The sequence below is a fragment of the Choloepus didactylus genome, chromosome 1, assembly GCF_015220235.1.
Source record: "Choloepus didactylus isolate mChoDid1 chromosome 1, mChoDid1.pri, whole genome shotgun sequence".
Lineage (NCBI taxonomy): Eukaryota > Metazoa > Chordata > Mammalia > Pilosa > Megalonychidae > Choloepus > Choloepus didactylus.
This window is the reverse complement of record NC_051307.1, coordinates 201,624,723-201,650,048: the sequence shown is the minus strand read 5'-3', so window position 1 is coordinate 201,650,048 and position 25,326 is coordinate 201,624,723. Positions and strand designations below refer to the sequence as shown.

Below are 25,326 nucleotides of genomic sequence, written 5' to 3'. Positions count from 1 at the left end.
TAATGGCTAATGATGTTAAGCATCTTTTCAGGTGCTTTTTGGAGATTTGTTTATCTTCTTTGGAGAAATGTCTACTGAAGCCCTTTTCCCATTTTTTAATTGTGTTGTTTGTCTTGTTGTTGTTGAATTGTAGGAATTCTTTATATTTTCTGGATATTAAACCTTTATCAGATATGTGGTTTCCAGATATTTTGTCCCATTCTGTAGGTTGTACTTTCACTTTCTTGACAATGTCCTTTGATGCACAAAAGTTTTTAATTGGATGAAGTCCTATTTATCTGTTTTTTCCTTTTGTTGCTCATGCTTTGGTGTGAAGTTTAAAAAACCATTGTCTAATACATGGTCCTGAATCTGTTCCCCTACGTTATCTTCTAGGTTTATTGTTTTAATTCTTATATTTAGGTCTTTGATCCGTTTTGATTAATTTTTGTATATGGTGTTAGGTAGGGATCCACTTTAATTCTTTTGCATGTGGATATCTAGTTTTCCCAGCTCCTTTTGTTAAAGAGACTATTCTGTCTCCATTGAGTGGAATTGGCACCCTTGTGAAAAATCAGTTGGCCATAGAAGTCAAGATTTATTTCCAAACTCTCAATTCTACTGCATTGGTTTATATGTATGTCCTTGTGCCAGTACCACACTGTAGCTTTGTAATAAGTTTTAAAATCAGGAAGTATTAGTCTTCCAACTTTCTTCTTTTTCAAGATGGTTTTGGCTATTTGGGGCCCCTTACCTTTCCATGTAAATTTGATGATTGGCTTTTCATCTTGCAAAGAAGGCTGTTGGAATTTTGATTGGGGTTGAGTTGTATCTGTAAGTCACTTTGGGCAGAATTTGTCTTCCAGTAAATGAACACAGGATGTCCTTTGTGTTTTTTTGTTTTTTTTTTCCATTCTTGTCAGTTATTATTCTTTGTTTGTTTTTATTCTTGTCAGTTATTTACTATTTGTGTGTGTGTTTAATTCTTCTTGCTGACCTTTAATAGGAGCCATTACCACTGTTCTTTTGGGATCCATTTTCTTAAAATTCAGTTTTATTGAGATATATTCACATACCATACAGTCATTCATGGTGTACAATCAGCTGTTCACAGTACTATCATATTGCTATGCATTCATCACCCCAATTCATTTTTGAACATTTTCTTTACACCATAAAGAATAAAAGGAAGAATAAAAAACAAAAGTAAAAAAGAGTACCTGAATCATCCTCCCATCCCACCCCATTCTTCATTTAGTTCCTATCCCCATTTTTCTACTCATCCATCCATACACTGGGTAAAAGGAGTGTGATCCACAAGGTTTTCGCCATCACACTGTCACCCCTTGTAAACTACATAGTTATACAATCATCTTTGAGACTCAAGGCCACTGGGTTGGAGTCTGATAGTTTCAGGTATTTACTTCTGGCTGTTCAGTTCACTAAAACCTAGAAAGGGATATGCCTACATTGCATAAGAATGTCCACCAGAGTGACCTTGACTCGATTTGAAATCTCTCAGCCATTGAAACTTTATTTTGTTTCATTCCACTTCCCCCTTTTGGTCAAGAAGATGTTCTCAATCTCATTATGCTGGGTTCAGGTTCATTCCCGGGAGTCATATCCTGTGTTGCCAGGGAGATTTACACCCCTGGGAGTCAGGTCCCACATAGAGGGGAGGGCAGTGAGTTCACCTGCAGAGTTGACTCCGCTAGAGAGAGGGCCACATCTGAGCAACAAAGAGGCATTCTGGGGGAGACTTTTAGGCACAGTTATAAGCAAGTTTAGTTTCTCCTTTGCAACAACGAGCTTCATGAGGGCAAGCCTCAAGATAGAGGGCTCAGCATACTAAATCGTCAGTCCTCAATGCTTATGAGAACATCAGCAACAAATGGGATCCATTTTATTTTTAAAGGGGAAGATGATGGGTATTTAATTTTCTTAGCTGCTAAAACAAGTACTATACAATAGGTTGAGTTAAACAATAGGAATTTATTGACTCACAATTTTGAGTCTAGGAGATGTCCAAAATTGAGGTGTCAGCAGGGTGATGCCTTCTCCCCAAAGTCTGTGGCATTTTGGGGACTGGGTGCTGGCAGTCCTTGGTCCTTGTCCTTGGCTTTTCTATCACATGGCAGTGCACATGGCAGCATCTTCTCCTCTCTCTTCCAGGTCCTTTTGCCTTTCAGCTTCTTGCTCCTCATGGCTTCTTCTGTGTCCAGTTTCCTTGACCTGTAGGGACTTCAGCCATATTGGATTAAGGCCTAACCTCCATCAGTTTGGGCATATCTTAACTAATAACATCTTTAAAGATTCTGTTTACAAATGGCTTTCCTTCCATAGACCGAGGTTTGGGACCTGAACATGCGTTTTGTAGAGGGCATGATTCAATCCCCAATAGTGGCCAAGGTGGGAAGGCCACCTGTGCCTTAAGTCTAGTTGACGACTCTGTGTTTCCTGGGTCCACTCAGCCTTTGGGCAATACTTTCCACTTTTGTTCCTGTGGTTTTTGTTGCCTTGTAATTTTTAATCTTTCAGCTAAATGATAAATATAGGAAAAAAAGTACAAAGAATAATTCTGCATATGTCCACTTACAAATTGTAAAGGTTTTTAGTTTTAACAGAGTGGATTTAGCGTTATCAGTGAGGTTCTTTTCTAAATATATGGGCTATATCATCACAGTCATGCTGTTGCCTCATGCTCAGACTACTGCAATGGGATCCTTCTGTCTGCTCTTTGCTTCTAGGATCCTCCCATCCCCATTTTATCCCTTTTTCCACTGGCTCAGCAATCTTTCTGAAAATCCTCTCACCCTGGCATGTGGTGAAACTCCTCTCATCGCACCATGTTAAGAGGCATTAAATCAGAGCCTGGGAACTAAGACACATGGCTCCCACTTGGAGCCAGTCCCACCATTGCCCAGCTCCAGGGATGGAGAGAGGAAGCAGGTCAATGCTGCCCAGCTGGCCCTGCTGTCATTTGTGGGGGTACGCTCTGCAGGTGGTTGCTCTGTGGCCACAGAGACCACAGCAGATTGCCATTTTCCACATGGGCAGTTGGAGGATGGTTCTACTAATTCAGCAAATTTCTTATCCCTGGACCCTGGCCCACATCCTGCTAGGTGCACCTTGCGTTCAGGTTTCTATTTTCAGATATTTTTTCCAGTTGTTTTCAAGATTTTAGTTGTTGTTTTTTTTTTTTTTTTGAATGTAAGTTTTCACTAATAGGGTTCTCTTCTAATTGAAGTTATGCCAGTTCGGTCTTATAAGAATTAAACTACAGAAGGCAAGTGGATAACACCTCTCCTGTTGACTGTCCTAGCATATCAGTATATGGTGACCAAAAGTTAACATTCTATTAACAAGAGAGAGTTTTTGTTTTTCATGCTTTTAAGATGCACTTAGTTCAGGCCAAAATGGTAGAGAGATAGCTCCTAAATGTGATCTCCAGGTCAGAACAGGTGGGAAAATAAACATGTGGTCACAACACAAAAGTCATGCCTTCATTTTAAATGTTAGTGAAATGTAGTTATTGCCGAAGTGATGTGGTCAGCACTTAACAGTGCCATACCCACAAAAATTAAAAATGGTACCAGCTACAGCTGTTGTTCATGGAACCCTCACTGCGTTGGGCCCTTCACCTATATTCTCCCGTTTCATTTCTGGCTGCTCTGTGAGGTGATCAGAAGTTTTGTTTTGTTTTATTTTTTATTTTTTGTCTCATCCCACTCTGGACTGAAGAAGAAACATTTTGGGTTTTCTTGAAACCCTGGGACCTAGGGTCAGAGCCCTAGTATCTGCTGTCACAAGCCCCTCTGTGCATCCATAATCAGCCCAGGATCCTTCTGCCTGCTTTCCGTCTTGGAGAACTCAAAGCTTTCTTTGCACCATTGGTTTTTCTTAACTCTTCTTGTGAATGTACTTAACTGAAATTCATAATTGATCAAAATGGGAGATCATTTAGCATTGATTTCTCCATCTTCTCTTGCTTGGGACATTGTACATGTTTTAGAAGTTTGATGTCCAATCTGAAGCCTCAGGAAGAGTAAAACTTTTGTTTCAATGAAATCAGATGTTTTAGAGACCAGGAAGCTCTAGTGTTGGTGTTTCTATATTTAGTTTGGAAGAATGTGCCCACTCCTTGTGTTTTTTTAAAGTCTGAGTTTGTGGGCTGCTGCTGCCTTGCCGAGGCTGTCCCCAGGGTGCTGTGCCCCAAGATCCTTGAGCCACCCTGCTGTACCTTAACCCTTCCTATTAGAGGACTCCACCCACCATGGTTCCTTGCTTTGAGCCCTGTGTTTTCTTTTAATTTGTGCTGCTCCAGTGCCAGTGGGATTTCTCAACCACAGCTTCACACTCAAAAATGAGGTTCCCAGTGGGCTGTGTGTGAGCTCTTCTAAGCTTTCTTGGGGAATGCAAAAATCTTGCATACCCCCTTAATGTTTGCTATTTAAGAGTAATGGATTATTTTGTTTTACAAATATAAGATTAACATTGGATGTATATTTTCACTGTAACCCTCCTCCTTACTCAGATTCTCGTCTGCCCCAGTCTGATTGAGATCCTTTGTCTACACAAATTTATTGTTATTGCCGAGACTGCAGTAACATTTGTCTTGAGCTTGTCTAACTCCAAGCCTGCCAGCTTTCTGATACCCATTTTAAATGTGCTTTAAACTTGGGTTCTGTGGGCTGTACCATGGCTTGTTCCTCGTTTTTCATGGGCAGGGAGTGATGTGCGACTCTGGGGAGTTGACGGTTCAGCTTCTTTTATGAAATGGCCTATGATTGTGTGCAGACTCAGTTTAGGAAGTGAATGTTTAATTCACAAAAAGGAATCACAAAAGGATGCATTTTTAAAAGTAAACAAATACCACAACTGCAATACTTTTTCTATTTTTGGTCTTCATTTTCCCTGACAACAATTTCATAATTTTCTCTAGAAGGATCACCCAGACACTCCTCTAAGGGTGATTGATCTCTGTCTGCTCTCTATTATTGATGACTTAGACAAATGTCTTTCAGTTTTACAACTTATGTATGTTGTGTAAATTAAGTTTGTTGTCAGATTTGGGAAACCTTTATCAAATTTCTTTCACACGTAAGTTATGAGACTTCAGAGCCTTCACGGTTTCTTACGCAGTGATTTCAGGGCCTTGGAAGGAGGCAGGCAGCTATGACCCTGTGAATGGCTGGTACTTTTTGTCCATCTTTTTCTCTGTGGATCTTTAGACATACATACAATTGTGACAGTATAGATTTTCAGTTTTGTATTTTGCTTCTTTAACTTAAAGGGTCTAGAGAACCCAAGATGGTGGCTAGGTAAGACAGGGCAAGAAAACACCTCTGTTTCTTTCTGTAGATAAAAGCCAGAAAGTGACCCAGATCACCAGTTCCAGCAATGCGCCAGCTGCACAAGGTCTGCTAAATCCACAGGAACCATGCGTTTGGTGAAACTGGGGGTCTGCATTCTGAAACGAGTGAGTGAGCTGGCTGTAAGTCCGGCAGCTGTGCTGCGGTGTGGGGAAACCGTGGGTTGGCGTTTGGAGACGAACTAGTTCTTTAAAAAAAAAAAAAACAAAACTGAGACTGACTGTGGATACAACGGTGAGAACTGCGCAGTGAAGCACGGCAGGAGCGGGCTGTCCCAACGCCTTGGTGTCTGGCATGGAGGATAGCCCTTCCCATACCTGCTGCTGATTGTCTCGGGGCCAGGAGGACAGAGGGGAGCCAAAAGGAGAAAGAAACCGCGCCCCTTGCAACCATCTCTCCAGCGGGCTGGGGACGCTCCTGCCCGGGGCTGGACCCATAGCCCAGAGCCACACCAAAGGTCGCAGTGTGACGGGGAGTGTTTCCTGTAGCACCATGCACATGCCATGATATCGGCCATGGACAGTGGCCTTTAGGGCACCCACAGCTAATTGTCCCGGAGCTGGGAAGGTGGAGCTGTGCGAAGAGGGGGAAATTAACATGCCCCATTCAACCATCTTTACAGCAGGCTGGGAATGCCTGTACACGGTCCGGCGGCCCGGGACTTCCCTTGCGGGCCAGCACGCACTTGTGACGTGGCACAGCCTTCCCTCGGCAGGGGTCCTGGAAGAGCATGGCTGAGAAGGGGGACCTGCTTGGAAATCCCAGGGACCCTACGCCAGTGCCAGGGACTTGTGGGTCAGCAGCAGAGACCATCTGTGGCGGGACTGAGGGGAAGGCTTGGACTCTTGCAACAGCCTTAAATCTCCAGGAGCACCTGGGAGGTTTGATTATTAAAGCTTCCCTGCCACCCTAACCACTCAGACACACACCTCTCATTCAGGGCGGACAGCACCAGCAACACACCGAAACTTGGTGCACCAGTTGAACCCCACAAGAGTCAGACCCCCACACACCACAAAGACAAAAATGGAGAGAACTGACTTGAGGGGAACAGTTGACTCGTGGACGCTATCTGCTGGTTAGTTAGAGAAAGTGTATGCCACCAAGCTGTAGATCTGACAAATTAGAGATTGGTATTTTATAGACCCTGAAATAACCCTATCAAAGTAAAGCAAATGCCAAGAGGCCAAAAACAACAGAAAATCTTAAAGCATTATGATAAAACCAGACGATACGGAGACTCCAAACCCAAACACCCAAATCAGAAGATCAGAAGAGACACAGTACTTGGGGCAATTAATCAAAGAACTAAAGTCAAACAACGAGATCATAGCACAGGATATAAAGGACATGAAGAATAGCATGGCACAGGATATAAACGACATAAACAAGACCCTAGAAGAGCATAAAGAAGAAATTGCAAGAGTCACTAAAAAAAATAGAAGATCTTATGGAAATAAAAGAAACTGTTGGCCAAATTAAAAAGACACTGGATACTCATAATACAAGATTAGAGGAAGTTGAACAATGACTCAGCATCCTTGAGGACCACAGAACAGAAAATGAAAGAATGGGGGAAAAATGGAAATGGATCTCAGGGATACGCTAGATAAAATAAAACATCCAAATTTAAGACTCATTGGTGTCCTAGAAGGGGAAGAGAAGGGTAAAGGTCTAGAAAGAGTAGTCAAAGAAATTGTTGGGGAAAACGTCCCAAACCTACACAGTATAAATACACAAAGCATAAATGCCCAGCGAACTCCAAATAGAATAAATCCAAATAAACCCACTCCAAGACATATTCTGATCAGACTGTCAGATACCGAAGAGAAGGAGCAAGTTCTGAAAGCAGCAAGAGAAAAGCAATTCACCACATACAAAGGAAACAACATAAGACTAAGTAGTGACTACTCAGCGGCCACCATGGAGGCGAGAAGGCAGTGGCAAGCCATATTTAAAATTCTGAGAGAGAAAAATTTCCAACCAAGAATACTTTATCCAGCAAAACTCTCCTTCAAATTTGAGGGAGAGCTTAAATTTTTCACAGACAAACAAATGCTGAGAAATTTTGCTAATAAAAGACTTGTCCCACTTCAGATACTAAGGGGAACCCTACCAACAGAGAAACAAAGAAAGGAGAGAGAGATACAGAGAAATTTAACAGACATATATAGAACCTTACATCCCAAATCACCAGGACACACATTCTTCTCTAGTGATTACAGATCTTTCTCTAGAATGGACCATAGGCTGGGACATAAAACAAGCCTCAATAAATTTAAAAAAAAATTGAATTTATTCAAAGCACATTCTCTGACCACAATGGAATACAAATAGAAGTCAATAACCATCAGAGACTTAGAAAATTTCACAAACACCTGGAGGGTAAAAATGAGGGGGAGATGAAAACATTCCCGGATAATCAAAAGCTGAGGGACTTCATCACCAGTAGATCAGTCCTATAAGAAATGCTAAAGGGAATTGAGCAGGTGGAAAGGAAGGGACACTAAACAGTTGACTGAAACCCCATGAAGAAATAAAGATTTCCAGTAAAGATCACATGGTAAATATAAATACCAGTACTACTGTATTTTTTATTTGTAACTCCACTATTTACTTCCTACAGATCTGAAATACATAAACTGTAGTGATAAATCAGTGGTTTTGGACTCAATGTAAAATAAGTAATTTTTGACAAGAGCTACATAAAGGTGGGGGAATGGGGGAGTAAAGGAAGATAGTTTATGTGTCCTATTGAAGTTAAGTTGGTATCAAAGAAAAACAAGATTGTTATAGACTTAAGAGGTTAAATTTAAGCCCCACGGTAAACACAGAGTATCAGAGAATATGACCATAGAGATGAAAAGTGGAGTATGGGTTATGAGAAGTGGGGGAAGGGGCGATGGGGAGTTAAGAAATGAGTGTAGGGTTTCTGTTTAGGGTGAAGGAAAATTTCTAGTAATGGATGGTGGGAAGGTGATAGTATGCAACATTCTAAATGTGATTAATCCCACTGATGGAATGCTAGGGAGGGGTTGGAATGGGAAGATTTAGGCTGTATGTATGTGTCCACAAGTGGAAAAAAAAAAAGAAGTCTAAATAGATAATGACAATTAAATGCCAAGGATGATCCTGGATGGGATCTGAGGATGGAGGACAGGAGGCTCAAAGGGATACACAGTTGGGATACAAGAAAAAAAAAAAGGAAATATAGAATGTAAGCTTTGTATCAATGTTGAATTTCTTGAACTTCTAGCTGCGCTTAATGGGAATGCATAAAAGAATGTTCTTGTTTATGGGAAATGTATATGTGAATTATATTGTTTGTTCAAGGATGTGTGCAGCTTGCTCTCATATGTTCAGAAGACAGAGCAATAGATGATGGATGATAGATAAGGAGGGAGGGAGGGAGGGAAAGAAAGAAATGGTGGTGTGACAGGATGTTAAAGTTGGTGGATTGGAGTATCAGCGGGGGGGTTGGGGTATGCTGGAGTTCTGTGTATGGGGTTTGTATTGTTTTTGCGACTGTTCCTGTAAGTTTGAATTTATTTCAAAATAAAATTTAAAAAAAAAGAGTCTATCATGAGCATTTTCTCAAATTGTTAAAAAATAAAAAATTAATAAGCAGACTTTTAAAAAGTCCATTATACAGTTGAACAAAAAAAAAAACATTTTTGTTTCAATTCTCTCCTATTGCTGGGCGTGGAGGTGAGTGAGTGAGTGATTAGGGAATAAGAAGTGTCCTGCCAGGACTTGATTTTTATGGAGCAGTGGAGGGAGTTTTTCTGTGGTTGGTGGTAGGTTATGCCTATACACAGATGAGTCAGTCTGGCCAGCCACTGTCTTTGGTATTGCAATACAGCCTGTCTGAGACTAAGTCAAAGACTTCCCTTGTTTCTTCCTGCTTTTATTTCACTAAAACTCCTTTTCATATATTCATTTGTTACCAGAGATTGTGCCTCATTTGTTGCCCAACTTTCCCAGAGGTTCAGGTCATGGAAGGGAATGGTTTTCCTTTGGCTTCATCTTTCTGAGACATCCTGTTTAAGGCTGGACTGGCAGACCCATCAGCATTGCTCAGGGACTATCCCATGACCTTCCTTTGCTTTGCCTGCAAAAGATGGGGATCACTCATCCTTCGGTGCTAATTTAGCACCCTGAAAACCTTGGGTCTCTGACTGTTAGTATATTTGTTTTAAAATATGATAGTACTTTTATTTTCTCATAGTGATATTTTAAAAGTTTACTCTTCAGTAACCAATCTTTTCTTACCTGATTTTCTATGAGAAAAAATTTTTCAAGATGTTGGTTATCATCACATGAAGCGTTTGGGCTTTGTTTACATGAAATCTTTCTGCAACAGCATGTCCCCAAGGAGCATTGGTTGAGGTACAGGGTCCTCCATTTATTTTCCCTAGTTAATGCAGACTCAGTGAGGTGGACAGTATTAAATGCAAAATAAACACCAGTCAGTGTTGGGAATGCATTTCAAAAGGGTGCAGCATGCCTCATTTTGATAATTATACTTACTGAATGATGGATGTGGGTTTGGATGATAATTGTAGTGGGTGCCTTTTGAGTTCTCTTATGTTTTGTGTACAGGAGGTGCTCACAACAGAGTAGTAATTTGAGGCATATTCTGTGGTGCACCTACTCTGAGCTGGTGCTATTCTGGACTCGGGAGTCACAGCAGTGAACAGAGCATTAATCTCTGATGTCATGACTCTCTTTCTGGTTGAGGGAGATAGAGAGTAAAAAAGACAAATAAGAAAAAATATAGGATGTTACTGTTAAGTGCTAATGAGAAAATAAAGCAGGGGTTGCATAAGGGAGTATGGTTGGAGAGGTGTGCACTTCTAGATAGGTTAACCAAGGAAGAGCTCATGAAAGACATGACATTTAAAGAGCTGAGGGAGGTAAGAGACTGAGCTAAGGAAATATCTGGGGAAGTGTGTACCAGGCAGAGAAAATGGCCAGTGCAGAGGCCCTGGGGTAGGTATATGCAAGGCACATTTGAGTAAGCCACAGCGATTGGAGCAGATTTTATGTTGATTTTTCTTTCCTTGTGGGTTTTTTTTTTTTAATCTTCATTTTATTGAGATATATTCACATAACACGCAGTCATACAAAACAAATCATACTTTCGATTGTTTACAGTACCATTACATAGTTGTACATTCATCACCTAAATCAATCCCTGACACCTTCATTAGCACACACACAAAAATAACAAGAATAATAATTAGAGTGAAAAAGAGCAATTGAAGTAAAAAAGAACACTGGGTACCTTTGTCTGTTTGTTTCCTTCCCCTATTTTTCTACTCATCCATCCATAAACTAGACAAAGTGGAGTGTGGTCCTTATGGCTTTCCCAATCCCATTGTCACCCCTCATAAGCTACATTTTTATACAACTGTCTTCGAGATTCATGGGTTCTGGGTTGTAGTTTGATAGTTTCAGGTATCCACCACCAGCTACCCCAATTCTTTAGAACCTAAAAAGGGTTGTCTAAAGTGTGCGTAAGAGTGCCCACCAGAGTGACCTCTCGGCTCCTTTTGGAATCTCTCTGCCACTGAAGCTTATTTCATTTCCTTTCACATCCCCCTTTTGGTCAAGAAGATGTTCTCCGTCCCATGATGCCAGGTCTACATTCCTCCCCGGGAGTCATATTCCACGTTGCCAGGGATCCTTGTGGGTTTTTTAAGGAAAGACTTACTGGACCTTTATGTTCAACTTTTCTGCTTGTTTGTGTGTGAAGGATGCTTTTGCTTTGGTTCTAGAGGCTTTGAAAAGAAGATAACCATGCAACTGGTATAAGTTTGCCAGTGTTGAGACCCTGGTAAAACGACTTTCAAAATGAGCAGATGACTTCAGGGTGTGTGGATATTAGTAGTGAGTGTCATGGATTTATGAAGGAACATGGCTGTCCCCTGAAGGTCTCTGCCATTAAGGGTTCCTTCACCTGGTCCAGGAGAGACCATTACTTTGACCAAGGTGGTGACCCATGCTGAGATGGTCAGGAGTGATTCTAGATGCTCAGTGTGTGGCAAATGAGCCCATTTAGAATGAATGAGAAGGTAAATTTCACTCACTGAATTTGCATGTAGAAACAATTTAACAGCTAATATGATCTTTTAAAAAATAACCTTTCTGATGATTAAAATAATGTAAACTCATAAAAATTTGTATATTAAAGAAACATACAAAGAAGGAAAAAAGTAATCTCTTTATTGAAGTATAATTTACATACAATAAGATTAATCAATTTTAAGTATATAATCCCATGACTTTTAACAAATGTATACAGTCATATAGCCACTGTCTCTGTCACAACATAGAACATTTCCACATCGTCTTATGCCCCTTCATAGTCAGTCCTGCTCACCTGTCCTCTGCCCCCTAGCAACTGCTTATCTGCTTTCTGCCACTATAGTTTTACCTTTTCTAGAACTTCATAAAAGTAGACTCATACAGATGTAGTGTTTTTTTGATTGGCTTCTTTCACTTAGTGATTTTGTTGCATGTATCCAGTACATTCCTTTTTATTGCTGAATAACATTCCATTGTATGGGTATGCATACTGCACTTTATTTATCCATTCACCCAGTTAATGGGTCATTTCCACCTTTTGGCTATTGTGAATAGTTTGCTATGAATATATGTGTTCAAGTTCTTGTGTAGACATAGGTTTTCATTTCTCTTGGGTAAATACGTAGAAGTGGGATTGCTGGGTCTTATTAGTAAGTGTAGGTTTAACTTTGTAAGAAATTACCAGACTTTTCCAAAGTGACTGGACCAGTTTTTGCTTTTATGCCAGCAATGTATGAGTTCCAGTTTCTCCATATCTTTGTCAGCACTTGCTGTTGTCAGTCTTTTTAATTTTATCCATCCTGGTAGGTGTTTAGTGGTATTTTAAGTGGTTTTAATTTGCAGTTCCCTAGTGACTAATGATGTTGAGCATCTTTTCATGTGCTTTTTTGTGGCCATTGAGATATCTTTTTTGGTCAGATGAATTTTTTTTTGCCCATTTTCTTATTGAGTTGTCTTCTTATTGAGTTGAAGAATTATTTATATATTCTAGATACCAGCCCTCAGTCAGTTATGTTTAACAAATATTTTCTCCCAGTCTCTTGCTTACCTTTTCCTTTTCTTAACATTTTCTTTTGAAGAACAAGAGTCTTTAATTTTGATAAAATCCATTTTTATGGTTTTTGGTTTTTGTGTCTTAAGAAATCTTTGCCTAAAGCAGGGTTATAAAACTTTTTTCCTGTTTTCTTCTAGAAGTTTTATAATTTGAGCTTTTATATTTAGGTCTTACATTTCAAGTTACTTTTTGTATCAGGTATGACATAAGAGTCGGCATTAAATTTTTTTTTTTTTTTTTTTGGCATATGGATATCAATTTTTCCAATGCCATTTGTTTACAAGAACTGTTTCCTCATTGAATTGCATTGGCATCTATAATAATTTCTTAGAGCTGCCAGAACAAATTACCACAAACTGGGTGGCTTAAAACAGCAGAAATTTATCCTCTTAAATTTCTGGAGGCTAGAAGCCTGAAATGAAGGTGCCACAGGGCCATGTTCCCTCTGAAAGCTCTAGGGAAGAATTCTTCCTTGCCTCTTCCAGCTTCTGGTGGCCCTATGTGTTCATTAAGGCAGCAGACTCCAGTCTCTGCTTCCATTTTCACTTGGCCTTCCTTCTGTGTGTCTCTCTCTGTGTCCTCTCCTCTTTCTATAAGGGTACAGTCATTGGATTAGGACACCTCCCCCCTCCCCCATAAATCTAGGGTGATTTAATCTCAAGATCCTTTACTAATTATATCTGCATAGACCCTTATTCCGAGGTTCCAGATGGACATGAATTTTGGGGCGGCACTGTTCAACCCCCTAAAACCTTTGTCAAAAATTAATTGAACTGATAGCTGTGAGTCTATTTCTGGACTCTATTCAGCTTCATTATTTAAATGTCTATTTTCTTGCTAATGTTGCACTGTCTTAATTACTTAGTATTACTAAGTCTTGAAATCAGTAGGGTGCCTCCTCCAACTTCTGTTCTTCTTTTAAAAAAGTTGTTTCGGTTACGCTGATGGGTCCTTTTCATTTCTGTATACATTTTAGAATCAGCTTGTCAATTTGTACCAAAAACCTGCTGGGGTTTTGATCTATAGATTAATTTTGGGAGAATTGACATCTTAATTATATTAAGTCTTCTGATATGTGAATGCAGTCTATTTTATTGCACTATTTATTTAGGTCTTCTGTAATGTCTCTCAGCAACATTTTGTGGTTTTTTCAGGTCTTGCACATATTTTGCTAAATTTTTCCCTAAGTGTTTAATATTTTTGATGTAAATGTTTTTATTTTGTACTTTAATTTCAATTTCCAATTCATCAGCTTAGAGGTAATATATTAATATTTAGTCTTTTTTCCATTTTTGGACATTTAGGCTTTTTCCAGATGAGGGCTTTTTGTACACATCATCTTTTTTTTAATTGGTTGGTGAGAGCCATTGTGGTGCGCAGAACTAGAACAGACACAACATGCACCCCTTCTCCTCACGTTAGCCCTGCCCTAAGCCAGAGGTGTCTGGTGGCCACTTTCTTCACTGACAGTCCTGGCAGGAGAGCTCTCTGGAGAGGAAGGTGTGTGGGCCTCTCACTGGAAAGGAGACTGTGCTTCAGAAAGTTGTGGGGATGGCCACAGGAGTCCTGGCAGCTGGGTGATTGACCCTGGTGGTGTGGTCGTAGGTCACAGGTATGGATGTGTGTAGATGCTGGGTGGTGGCTCTCAGGAGGTACGGGTGGTAGGAGTTGTTTTTCTACCATCAGGTTAGTGTGACTCATCCCTTGGAACTGGCCAACCTTGGGGCTTTTCTTGAGGCACAGTAAGTGACCCCAGGAGATCTGATTTGTAGCCTCATTAACTAAAGTCTCAATAACTGAGTTAAAGGTCCAGGGGTTATGAGCTATAGCTGTTTTATTTGCAGTACTTAAGAAGTTAAGAATATTAAGGCCTTGTTTCCAGCAGATCCTTAACCCAATTTGATGGATATGGGGGGATAAATCATAAAGGAAAGCTATGTCCTGGGATGGATCATCTACAGAGTTCCATGAATCTTAGCAGTTGTGCTCAGTGTCTTTCCCAGATGTGAGGCAAAGTGGAAAGCTAAAATAAAGGTTAAGTTTGAAGTCAGTATTTTGTAGTTATTCTCTGTCTCCCAATTCAGGGTCAGCCTATTGCATGGGCTCCACAATATTCATAAATATACCTGGTTAACTGGGAAACTGGGCCTTAGACCTCTGATATTTAAAACTCATTATGAGATCCCACTGCTCAAAACCACATGTGCAACAGAGAGGGAGAGGGAGGGGGAGAGAGAGAGAGAGAGAGAAGCAGGTGGAACAGACAGTGGGTGCCTTAGGGCTGGACTTCTCTTTCTTCTGGTCTGGCTAAGGTCCCTGGGGTATAAGCTGATCTGCTGTGAGATCCTTGGGAAGGTGGTCTTTCATTTTCCTGCAGGAATGGACCCATAAGAAACCCTAAAACAATTGTTTACACTATTTTATCTGCAACCCTGAAAGTATGTTGTACAGTGAAATCATATTTTTGTTCATATTGAGGAATTGAACAAATATTACAGACCAGAAAACTGGCAGAATTAGGGCTAGAATCTGATTCATCCTGCCTGTTCCACCTAACTACAGGCTAATCAGTTGTCTCCCTAATTCCTCTTCACTTTGGGGAGTTTCCTCTGTCATCAGACTTGACTCAGGCAAGAATGAGTCTTATTTTTCCTACCCCCATGCCCAAGATGATTCTTCTTCCCAGGGGAGCAACATCCTATGGACTGCCTCAGTTGGGTGCTCAGGTGGCAAGGTGCCATAGCACGCCCAGCAGCTAATGAACACACTGGGGACCTGGAAGGAGGAGGCAGAGACCTTTCTGGGGCCTTTCGGTCTCCAGTCACATCCATGAAGCACACTTTAGAGAGCTGCCATTTAGGCATAAAGGACCCGTTTTTGTTTTGTTTTAGATTTTTTCATTGGATGTGAGGATGGATAAGAAAGATCCCTGGCAAGAGATATTTTTCAACTTAATTTGAATACATTTGAGGAATCTTGAGCAAAGTTGGAAAAGGATGTGCATCCTTGTTAGCAAGCAGTTTTATACCTTTATGAAAGTTTTGGAATATCTTTCTGAAACTTGGCCTGTGAGGAGCATCTTGTGCTTTCACAATTTAATAATCATGGTACCTGACTTCTGCTTTGGTACTGGCAGGCAGACTGTGAATCGGTAGCTTTTGTTTGGTATTTCTTCCTTAAGAGATCTTTTCAGTGGGCTAGTATGAACCCTTCTGTTTAGACGTCCAGAAGGGATTGTGTGGCTAGGTATCTCAGAGCTCCACCTTCTGGAGAGAGTCTGGAATGAGTGGACTGTAGTCCTTAACAGCCAGTTAATTGCCTGAGTTGCATCTTGGGACTCTTCAGCACTTGCCCCTGTGGGCCCCTGTGGTGATGAGAAGACAGTGCCAGGTGAGAAATCAGGACCTTTGGTCCTCTCTGTTCTTTGCGTGTAGGAAAACTTAACTACTCCTAATAAGATTTTTCTCTGAAAGGAAGAGATTAACACCGGTTTAAACTTTTTTTTTAAGAGGCTACCTTATAAATAGAAAATATAAATAAGTAGTGAAAGCACTTTCATGGGACAAGCTGAGTGTCCTTGTGCAGAGTAGGAGTGCTGTACCAAAGCAGAGGTGCCAGATAAGGTGGGGCCCTAGAGGCAGGTGGAGGGAGGGGGCTTGACAGTGACAGACCAAGGATAACTTGGGGACTGGGTCTGTAGCTTATCATTTCTTCCCTGGATGAGTTTCCTCACTTCCTCAAATCTCAGCTTCATTGTCTACTACAGGGAGAATAGTATCTACCTTATAGAAAGTATCATGAAGACCAAGTGAGATAAATTCCTATAATGAACCTGGCACATAAATAGGTGCTTTGCCTATAGTAAAGAGCAGTGGGTACATCTCCAGCAGACCCATACTCACCACCATTTCAGTTGGTGTCATGGGAACCAGAGGAGTCCTCATGAAGAACCCTGTGTAAATCCATTAAAATATAGCGCAAGCCCTGTCATAGTCCTAGTAGAGACTATGTAGCCTGGCCTTTCCTGTAAATTATAGACAGAAAAGAGAATTAGCTTAATATGCCTTGAAATGGTTGACAGATGCACGGGCAGAAGTGTGCTTTGCTGAGGTCCAACTTGTGGCTCTGATGTGATGTGCAGTCTGGGAGTCAGTGAGAGCCCTGATCTCCCCAGGAGCATAACTTTGGTTTTAAAGGTGTGTCTCAGCTTTTGGAGATCAGGATAGAACCTATTAAAAATAGTCAGTGACCTAGAACACGGTGTATCTTTTTAAACAGAGTTAGCCAGCCTTGATCAGTTGTTTTTAGATACAGATGTTAATCATTAAAGCTGGGCCCAAGCTCCATTGCTAATAAGGTTCATGGGGCTTTTCTTTGGCCTTAGATACCCTAGGCGAATTGGTCTTACTAGATGATGGGTAAGCAGGTTCTTCCTGTGTTTAAATGCGTTTTATTAAAATGTAAGGGAGAGACTTGGGCATCAATCACCTTAAGCATGACAATCTTGTTAGGAAATGGTAAGATAGTAATCCGAATATTGCTATGTTTTTGAAATTGTGATTTGTCCTCATTGTGGCTTTGCGATTTGCCTGCTAGGGCAGCTTTCTAATGCTCTCATGGGGGGCACTGGCTGTTTTGGGTCTCCTGGAACACAGGCCCTGCCTGTCCTGGTCTGACCCATCCCACACGAACTCAGGCTGTTTGTCTCTCTGCTGGAGTAGGTGGGGCAGGGCCCCACAGGAGCTCAGACTGGTTGATTTTCTGCTGGAGGAGGAGGGCCAGCTGCTCTAAGGCGGTTCCCAGGCTTTCAACCACCCCCTTGTCGCTGTGTTTGCTTCCGGCAGAGCGTCCTGGCCCGCACAAGCTGAGGATCCAAGGCCGAACAGACTGACACACAGACAGACGACAGACAGAGGACGCACTGGCCGCTGGACCCCACCACCTCCCTCTTCTCTGCGCTGCCTGCGCCCGGAGGATGAGCCCAGCTTTTAGGGCCATGGACGTGGAGCCCCGCGCCAAGGGCGTCCTGCTGGAACCCTTTGTCCATCAGGTCGGGGGGCACTCCTGTGTGCTCCACTTCAATGAGACGACCCTGTGCAAGCCCCTGGTCCCAAGGGAGCACCAGTTCTATGAGAGCCTCCCAGCTGAGATGCGCAAATTCACTCCCCAGTACAAAGGTGAGCCCCCAGCAGCAGTAGGGGACAACAACGCTGTGCTGAGGACTTGCGAGGGGTCGTGGCCAAGGAAGGCCCAGGCAGCCATTCCCGGAGCCCTCGCCCCCTCCCACTCACTTGGTGTTTTCCCTCCTCCTCCTCCTCCTGGCCCTCAGCCCAGCACCTCACATCCTCAGTTTTCAAGCCCTGGTAAGATTGCTCAATTGTTTTGTTTTATGGGTTTGTTTTGAGTTTATCTCTGGTGGAAGTGTAGTTGTGTTTTATGTTCTGGTGTCTCCATCACAGTAACCCATAGTCCCCCATGGGGGGACAGCAGGGAAGACTTTGGGAGGATTTTAACCGGAAAACTTGCTGCCTGCTTTTTATCCTCAAGGAAACCAGAAGCCCGGGTGATTAGGTAGGCTGGGAGCAGGATTGAGTCAGATGGAACGCAGGAGTGGGAGGTGTGTGCTGATTAGCTGAAGCCATTTGTTATTACAGAATGTCCCCACAGTTGCTATCTGAAGGAAACCCTTTGATTCACATAGGGTGATTTTTTCTTCCTTTTTATAGTGCATTTTTCTGGGAGATATTAGAAGCCACCAACATGGTGTGGTTTTTCCTGGGGGGTGGGGATGGGGGAGAGGATCCTTTGTAAATCAAGGAAGACCCCATTAAAGAAATTAATTTTAAATTTGCAGTGACTGGTTTTACAAAAGACTCTGGAACAACTTAGGTTTCTTCTGTGACTTTTGAAATGTTGCTTTTTAAAGCCAGAATGTTATTGGTCACCTCTCTCTGTACTCTGAATATGCATATGTTTGCGGTGGGGGTGGGGGAGTTGGGGGCCTTCACTTGGTCCTTCTCTGTTGTTTTTTCCAGGACAAAGCCAAAGGCCCTTTGTTAGCTGGCTGCCCTACTACTCCCTTTTTATCCCCTGGCCCTCCCCCCATCCACCCCAGTGGCCACAGGGAAGTGTGGTCCCTGTATTGCCCACCCTGGCTCCTCTGTGCCCAGAGCTGGGGGCCACCTCAGAAGTGTCATCTCTCTTTGAGAACACATTCCCCTGCAGCGAGCGGGCGGGCAGCAAGGACTGAGCAGATTGAGTGATCCTGGGGCGGAATGGCCTGGGAGGAAAGGCGTTCAGCCAGTCGGTTGTTAAGGCGTTCGTCGGCACCCGTTGAAACGCTCCCAAACGACAGCCCCCTCCTCAAAGACTGTCTAAGTACACATGGCAGGTTCTAGAGACTCCAGGGGGAGAACTGCTTTCGAGGCCACCATGCATCTGTGTTCCCCACCCAAACCCTATCTACCTTGTGTTCATTTTGTTCTTTTGTGATATGAGACTGCAAAGATCAATAAAGTAACATATTTGAGAAGGACAAAAGGCTCAGGGTGTCTGCCCGTGTGGGGGTACTGTGGGAAGCCTTTGGTAGGGTGTCTGTTGTGCTGTGTGGTTTGTTTTGTTTGCCCCTTTATTTTGCTTGCCCAGTTTTCCCTTATCCTTGGACACTTCACCCTCAGGCAAACCTGTTTCCCCTGGGGGCTTCAGGCTCTGCTTTAAAGCAAGCTTTAAGGTCCTTGCTATTTCTGTCTAGGGCATTAAATATTTCTACAAGATATAAAAAGCAAATGTTTTTACATCTCTCTTAGGATTAGAAGAGTTACGTAGAAATTAATAAACATTTTCAATGACAGAAAAATGTGTCTTGTAATTCTTTGGCTCTTGCCTTGATGAGTGCTTCACAGAGGAAGACTCTCAGCCATGTTTGCTCCCTAATTGCTTGTCTTGTGTGGTGTCATCTTTTCTAGCTGTTTTGATATTTGTTAGGTTTGCAGATGAGTTTGGGGCCTCGGGCAACATAGAGACTAAGGAACAGGGTAAGAAAAAAACAAATGTTACAATCATGTTATTTAGAATGCCTCTTGCTGTGAAATTAAAAGTCCTCTCTGCTCCTCAACCCCCTTTCAGGTGTGGTGTCCGTGCGCTTTGAAGAAGATGAAGACAGGAATTTGTGTTTAATAGCGTATCCTTTGAAAGGGGACCATGGAACTGTGGACAGTTTAGACAATTCAGATTGTGAACCAAAAAGTAAGCTCCTAAGGTGGACAAACAAAAAACATCATGTCCTAGAAACAGAAAAGACTCCCAAGGACTGGGTACGCCAGCACCGGAAAGAGGAGAAGATGAAGAGGTGGGTATAGACTGAGACAGGAACCCTGGGCTCTGTGGGAGAGAAGGTTGGCAGGGGGATCCTGGTCAGGGCCTGGTCCCCTGAAGCTCAGGATTCACTTGATGGACCTAGTAGGTGCCTTGTCACTCAGGGGCCAGTTCCTGCATGGCATACCTGCCCAGCTCCTCTCTAATTGACCCTGGGTTAGATCATGCCATTTTGGGTAAACAGCTGAAGAAGCAGCAATAAAAGATATTTAGTCACTCATTCCTTCTGTGTGTGCCCTGTGCCAGACCCTGTGCTGCATCCTGGGAATGTAGCACTGACCAAGACAGGAACCATCCTTGCACCTCAGATTGCTCAAAGATAGTAGGGAGCGGAATGGTCAGTTGGGCATCCCTGAAACTCAGGATCCACCTAGGCAAGGCCTTCCAAGTACTGCACCTTGGCAGAGCTTGTGAAAATAGAAATAATAATATAAATTGAAGTGTATATGATGTAGCTAAGCAGCTTGAGTCATTCCCATGGAATTTCAATTCACACTTGCCCACCCTCCAGCATTCAGAATCAGAGGAGCCTAGATATACCAGAAGCTGGGGTGATAACTGGCTAGAAGAGTGCACAGGGACTGCCTGCCCATTGGGGGTTAAGGGGATAAGGGAGGCATAGGCTGTTCTTGCATCTTAGGTTCTCCTTGCTATAGAAAACAGTCGGCTGGTTCCTTTTTTTTTTTAATCAACTTTATTGAGGTTTAATTTGTCAATAAAATGCACCCATTTGAAGTGTTCAGTTCAATGAGTTTTGATAGATAGATATACTATAACCATCACTACCATAACATCAAGATAATAGATTTCCCATCACTCCAGAAAGTTCCTTCATGCCTAAATAAATCACTGTATTATTGGATCCTTATCTCTTTGTAGCCATAAGTTGGAAGAAGAATTTGAGTGGCTAAAGAAATCTGAAGTTTTATACTACAGTGTAGAGAAAAAGGGGAATGTGAGTTCCCAGCTTAAACACTATAACCCTTGGAGTATGAAGTGTCACCAGCAACAGTTACAGCGAATGAAGGAGAATGTGAAGCATCGGAACCAGTACAGTATCCTTTGTTCGCGGGGTTTCTCTGCTTTGGGGAGAGGGGGAGTAAGTGAGGAATGCCTTTGGGTGTTCAGAGAGAGAGGGTGGATTTTTTAGTCATGGTTGAATTCTCCTCTACTAGAGTTGTGCCAGGACACCCTGTGTGGATGACCATGGGCAAATCTCACCTCCTTTAGGGCTGGAAGCTGGCTTGAGAGTACAGGTGATTGTGTGGAAGTGATGGGTACCTGGGGATGAAAGGTGCCTTATGGAGGGGCCAATTTGCATCAGGTAGGCTTTAACCTGAGAAGCCTAGAGGAAAAGGGAAAGGGGCTGGTTCCTGTTTTTACACTCCTGCAAAGGTGCTGCCCGGTGCTCTCCTGCACAGTGCTCACCTGCCAAAGGCTAGGGACTGGTGCGGGGAGGACTGACTTTTCAGTCCTGGTTCACCAGATTCACCAGACTGGGACAGGAGCTATACATGGGGCAAGCACTAGGGTCCTTTTCTTTTTTTCCTTCTAACCCACTAAGCTATACTTAATTAGTATAGATTTTTTGTTTTTAGTAATTACCTTACAGGGGAAAAGTTTTCCTCGGATAGATTTGAGGATGCTTTATTCATTTTTTTCCACTTTTTTTAGGGAAACTTTTAAAATGTTAAAAATAGAATAACATGTATCCCTAACTACCCATCACCTAGGTTCAGCAGTTTAACCTACTCGTGTCAGTCTTGTGTCATTGCTATTCCTACACTAGGACCTTCCTTCTACCCAGCATGTCCCACTATATTTTTGAGGCAAGTCTCAGATACATAATTTCATCTGTATACAACTCAGAATGTATCTCTAAAAGATAAAGATATTTGAAAACATTAATACCATTGTCACTCCTTTAAAAAGTGAATGATAATTCCTTAATATCAAGTATCTAGTTTATGTCTCCATTTTTTCTAATGTCTCTTAAGTATGTTTTTATTGATGGCTTGTTTGAATGGGGATCCAGATGAGAGTCACATGTGTTTGGTTCAAGTGTTTGTCCTTTTAAATATTCCTCCCCGTTTTTCCATCTTGGAAATTTCTTGTCAAAGAAACTTGGTCTTCTCAAGTTTCCCACCATCTCGATTTTGCTGATTGCATTCATTCTTTTTATATTCCTTCTACAAGTTACTCTGTCCCCTGTGATTCCAGTAAGTTGATAACTGAATTTATGAGCTTGACCAGATTCAGTTTCAGTTTTTGGGAGGTGGGGCAAGAATCCCTTAGAATGCATGTCCATCTTCAAGAAGCACAATGTTGAAGTGTCTTTCTCTTTGGGATCATCATTGCCTTAGATCCATTTTTTTATTAGTTGAGCTGTTTTCTAATTTTATCATTCCTTCATTCATTAGCAGGAATCCTTCTAAATAGAGAAACTTTCCCTTATCAACTCTGTGTTATCTTGAGGTGTAGTTTATATAGGGAAGACAGGTTGAATGTTTATTTTCCTTTATTTACTAAGTCTTCAGAATAATGAGTAGGTACCCTTACAACCTCCAAAGGTGACCAATGAGTTTTGTTTTGTTTTGTTTTGTTTTTGAAATAAATTCAAAGTTATAGGAACAGTTGCAAAAACAATACAAACCCCATACACAGAACTCCAGCATACCCTGACCCCCCTCCTCTGATACCCCAATCCACCAACTTTAACATCCTGTCACACCACCATTTCTTTCTTACCCTCCCTCCCTCCCTATCATCCATCTATTGCTCTGTCTTCTGAACATATGACAGCAAGCTGCACACATCTTTGAATAAACACTATATCCACATATACAATTCCCATGAACAAGAACATTCTTTTATGCAATCCCATTAAGCGCAGCTAAGAAGTTCAAGAAATTCAACATTGATACAAAGCTTACATTCTATATTTCCTTTTTTTTTTTTTTTTTTTTTTTTTTCTTATGTCTCAACTGTGTGTCCCTTTGAGCCTCATGAGCCTCAGATCCCATCCAGGATCATCCTTGGCATTCAGTTGTCATCTATGTAGACTTTTTTTTTTTTTTCCCCAATTGTGGAAACATATATACAGCCTAAATCTTCCCATTCTACCCCCTCTCTAGCATTCCATTAGTGTGATTAATGACATTTAGAATGTTGTAATGCAATCACCTTCCCACCTTCCATTACTAGAAATTTCCCTTCACCTCAAACAGCAACCTTACACTCATTTCTTCCCCATTGCCCCTTCTCCCACTTCTCATAACCCATACTCTGCTTTTCATCTCTATGGTCATATTCTTTGATAATTTCTGTGTGTTTACTGTGGGGCTTAAATTTAACCTCTTAAATCCATAACAATCTTGTTTTTCTTTTATACCAACCTAACTTCAATAGGACATGTAAACTATATTCCTATACTCCTCCATTCCCCCACCTTTATATAGTTCTTGTCAAAAATTACATATTTTACACTGAGTCCAAAAACACTGATTTGTTGTTAGAGTTTGTGTATTTTATATCATGTAGGAAGTAAATAGTGGAGTTACAAATCAAAAATTATTGACTTCTATTTGTATTCCATTGTGGTCAGAGAATGTGCTTTGAATATATTCAATTGTGGGTTTTTTTTGTGGTTTTTTTTTTTTAATTTATTGAGGCTTGTTTTATGTCCCAGCATATGGTCTATTCTGGAGAAAGATCCGTGATCAGTAGAGAAAAATGTGTGTCCTGGTGAGTTGTGATGTAAGGTTCTATATATGTCTGTTAAAATTCTCTATATCTCTCCTTTCTTTGTTTCTCTGTCGGTAGGGCTCCCTTTAGTATCTGAAGTAGGGCACGTCTTTTATTAGCAAAATCTCTCAGCATTTGTTTGTCTGTGAAAAATTTAAGCTCTCCCTCAAATTTGAAGGAGAGTTTTGCTGGATAAAGTATTCTTGGTTGGAAATTTTTCTCTCTCAGAATTTTAAATATGTCTTGCCACTGCCTTCTCACCTCTGTATTGGCCACTGAGTAGTCACAACTTAGTCTTATGTTGTTTCCTTTGTATGTGGTGAATTGCTTTTCTGTTGGTGCTTTCAGAACTTGCTCCTTCTCTTCAGTAGCTGACAGTCTGATCAGAATATGTCTTGGAGTGGGTTTATTTGGATTTATTCTATTTGGAGTTCACTGGGCATTTATGCTTTGTGTATTTATATTGTGTAGAAGGTTTGAGAAGTTTTCCCCAACAGTTTCTTTGACTACTCTTCCTAGACCTTTACCCTTCTCTTCCCCTTCTGAGACACCAATGAATCTTAAATTTGGATGTTTTATTTTTTTTTGTTTGTTTGTTTGTTTGTTTTTATCATCATTTTATTGAGATATATTCACATACCACGCAGTCATACAAAACCAAATCATACATTCGATTGTTCACAGTACCATTACATAGTTGTACATTCATCACCTAAATCAATCCCTGACACCTTCATTAGCACACTCACAAAAATAACCATAATAATAATTAGAGTGAAAAAGAGCAATTGAAGTAAAAAAGAACACTGGGTACCTTTGTCTGTTTGTTTCCTTCCCCTATTTTTCTACTCATCCATCCATAAACTAGACAAAGTGGAGTGTGGTCCTTATGGCTTTCCCAATCCCATTGTCACCCCTCATAAGCTACATTTTTTTTTTTTTTTTTTTTTTCTTTTTTTAAATGCAATTTTATTGAGATATATTCACACACCATATAATCCATCCAAAGTATACAATCAGTGGCTCACAGTATCATCATATAGTTGTGCATTCATCATCACAGTCGTTTTAGAACATTTTAATTACCCAAAATAGAGAAAAAAATAAAAAAGAACACCCAAACCATCCCATACCCCCTAACCCCCCCTATTATTTATATATTTTTTGTCATCAATTTATTACTCATTTGCCCATACACTGGGTAAAGGGAGTGTCAGTCACAAGGTTTTCACAATCACATGGTCATGTAATAAAAACTATATAGGTACACGGTCATCATCAAGAATCAAGTCTACTGGATTACAGTTCAACAGATTCAGGTATTTCCTTATTGCTATTCTAATACACTAGAAACTAAAAAGAAATATCTGTATGGTGTGTAAGAATAACTCCAGAATGACCTCTCGACTCTATTTGAAATCTCTTTGCCACTGAAACTTAATTTTGTTTCATTAGTTTCCCCCTTTTGGTCAAGAAGGCTTTCTCAGTCCCATGATGCCGGATCCAGGCTCATCCCCAGGAGTCATGTCCCACGTTGCCAGGGAGATTTACACTTCTGGGGGTCATTTCCCACGTAGAGGGAAGGGTAGTGAGTTTATTTGTAGAGTTGGCTGAGAGAGAGAGGCCACATCTGAGCAACAAAAGAGGTTCTCTGGGGTGACTCTTAGGCATAATTATAAGGAGGCTTAGCTTCCCTTTGCATTCCCTCTTCTC

At 41.4% G+C, this 25,326-nt stretch overlaps 1 protein-coding gene across 4 annotated transcripts in view; it reads left to right on the top strand.

Annotated features, from left to right (window-relative positions):
* The window catches only part of IP6K2 (inositol hexakisphosphate kinase 2), a 53,053-nt gene that overhangs the window by 15,782 nt on the left and 11,945 nt on the right, over window positions 1–25,326 (top strand). For 2 of the 4 annotated variants that reach the window (XM_037850447.1, XM_037850453.1), the window contains exons 2-4: window positions 17,340–17,858; window positions 19,621–19,843; window positions 20,749–20,924. In XM_037850447.1, coding sequence (XP_037706375.1) covers window positions 17,471–17,858; window positions 19,621–19,843; window positions 20,749–20,924 — 787 coding nt within the window. In that variant the 5' untranslated portion in view covers window positions 17,340–17,470. Of the gene's footprint in view, window positions 1–15,696; window positions 15,886–17,339; window positions 17,859–19,620; window positions 19,844–20,748; window positions 20,925–25,326 lie in introns of those variants that run through there. The other 2 variants (XM_037850458.1, XM_037850468.1) reach the window with 2 other exon arrangements.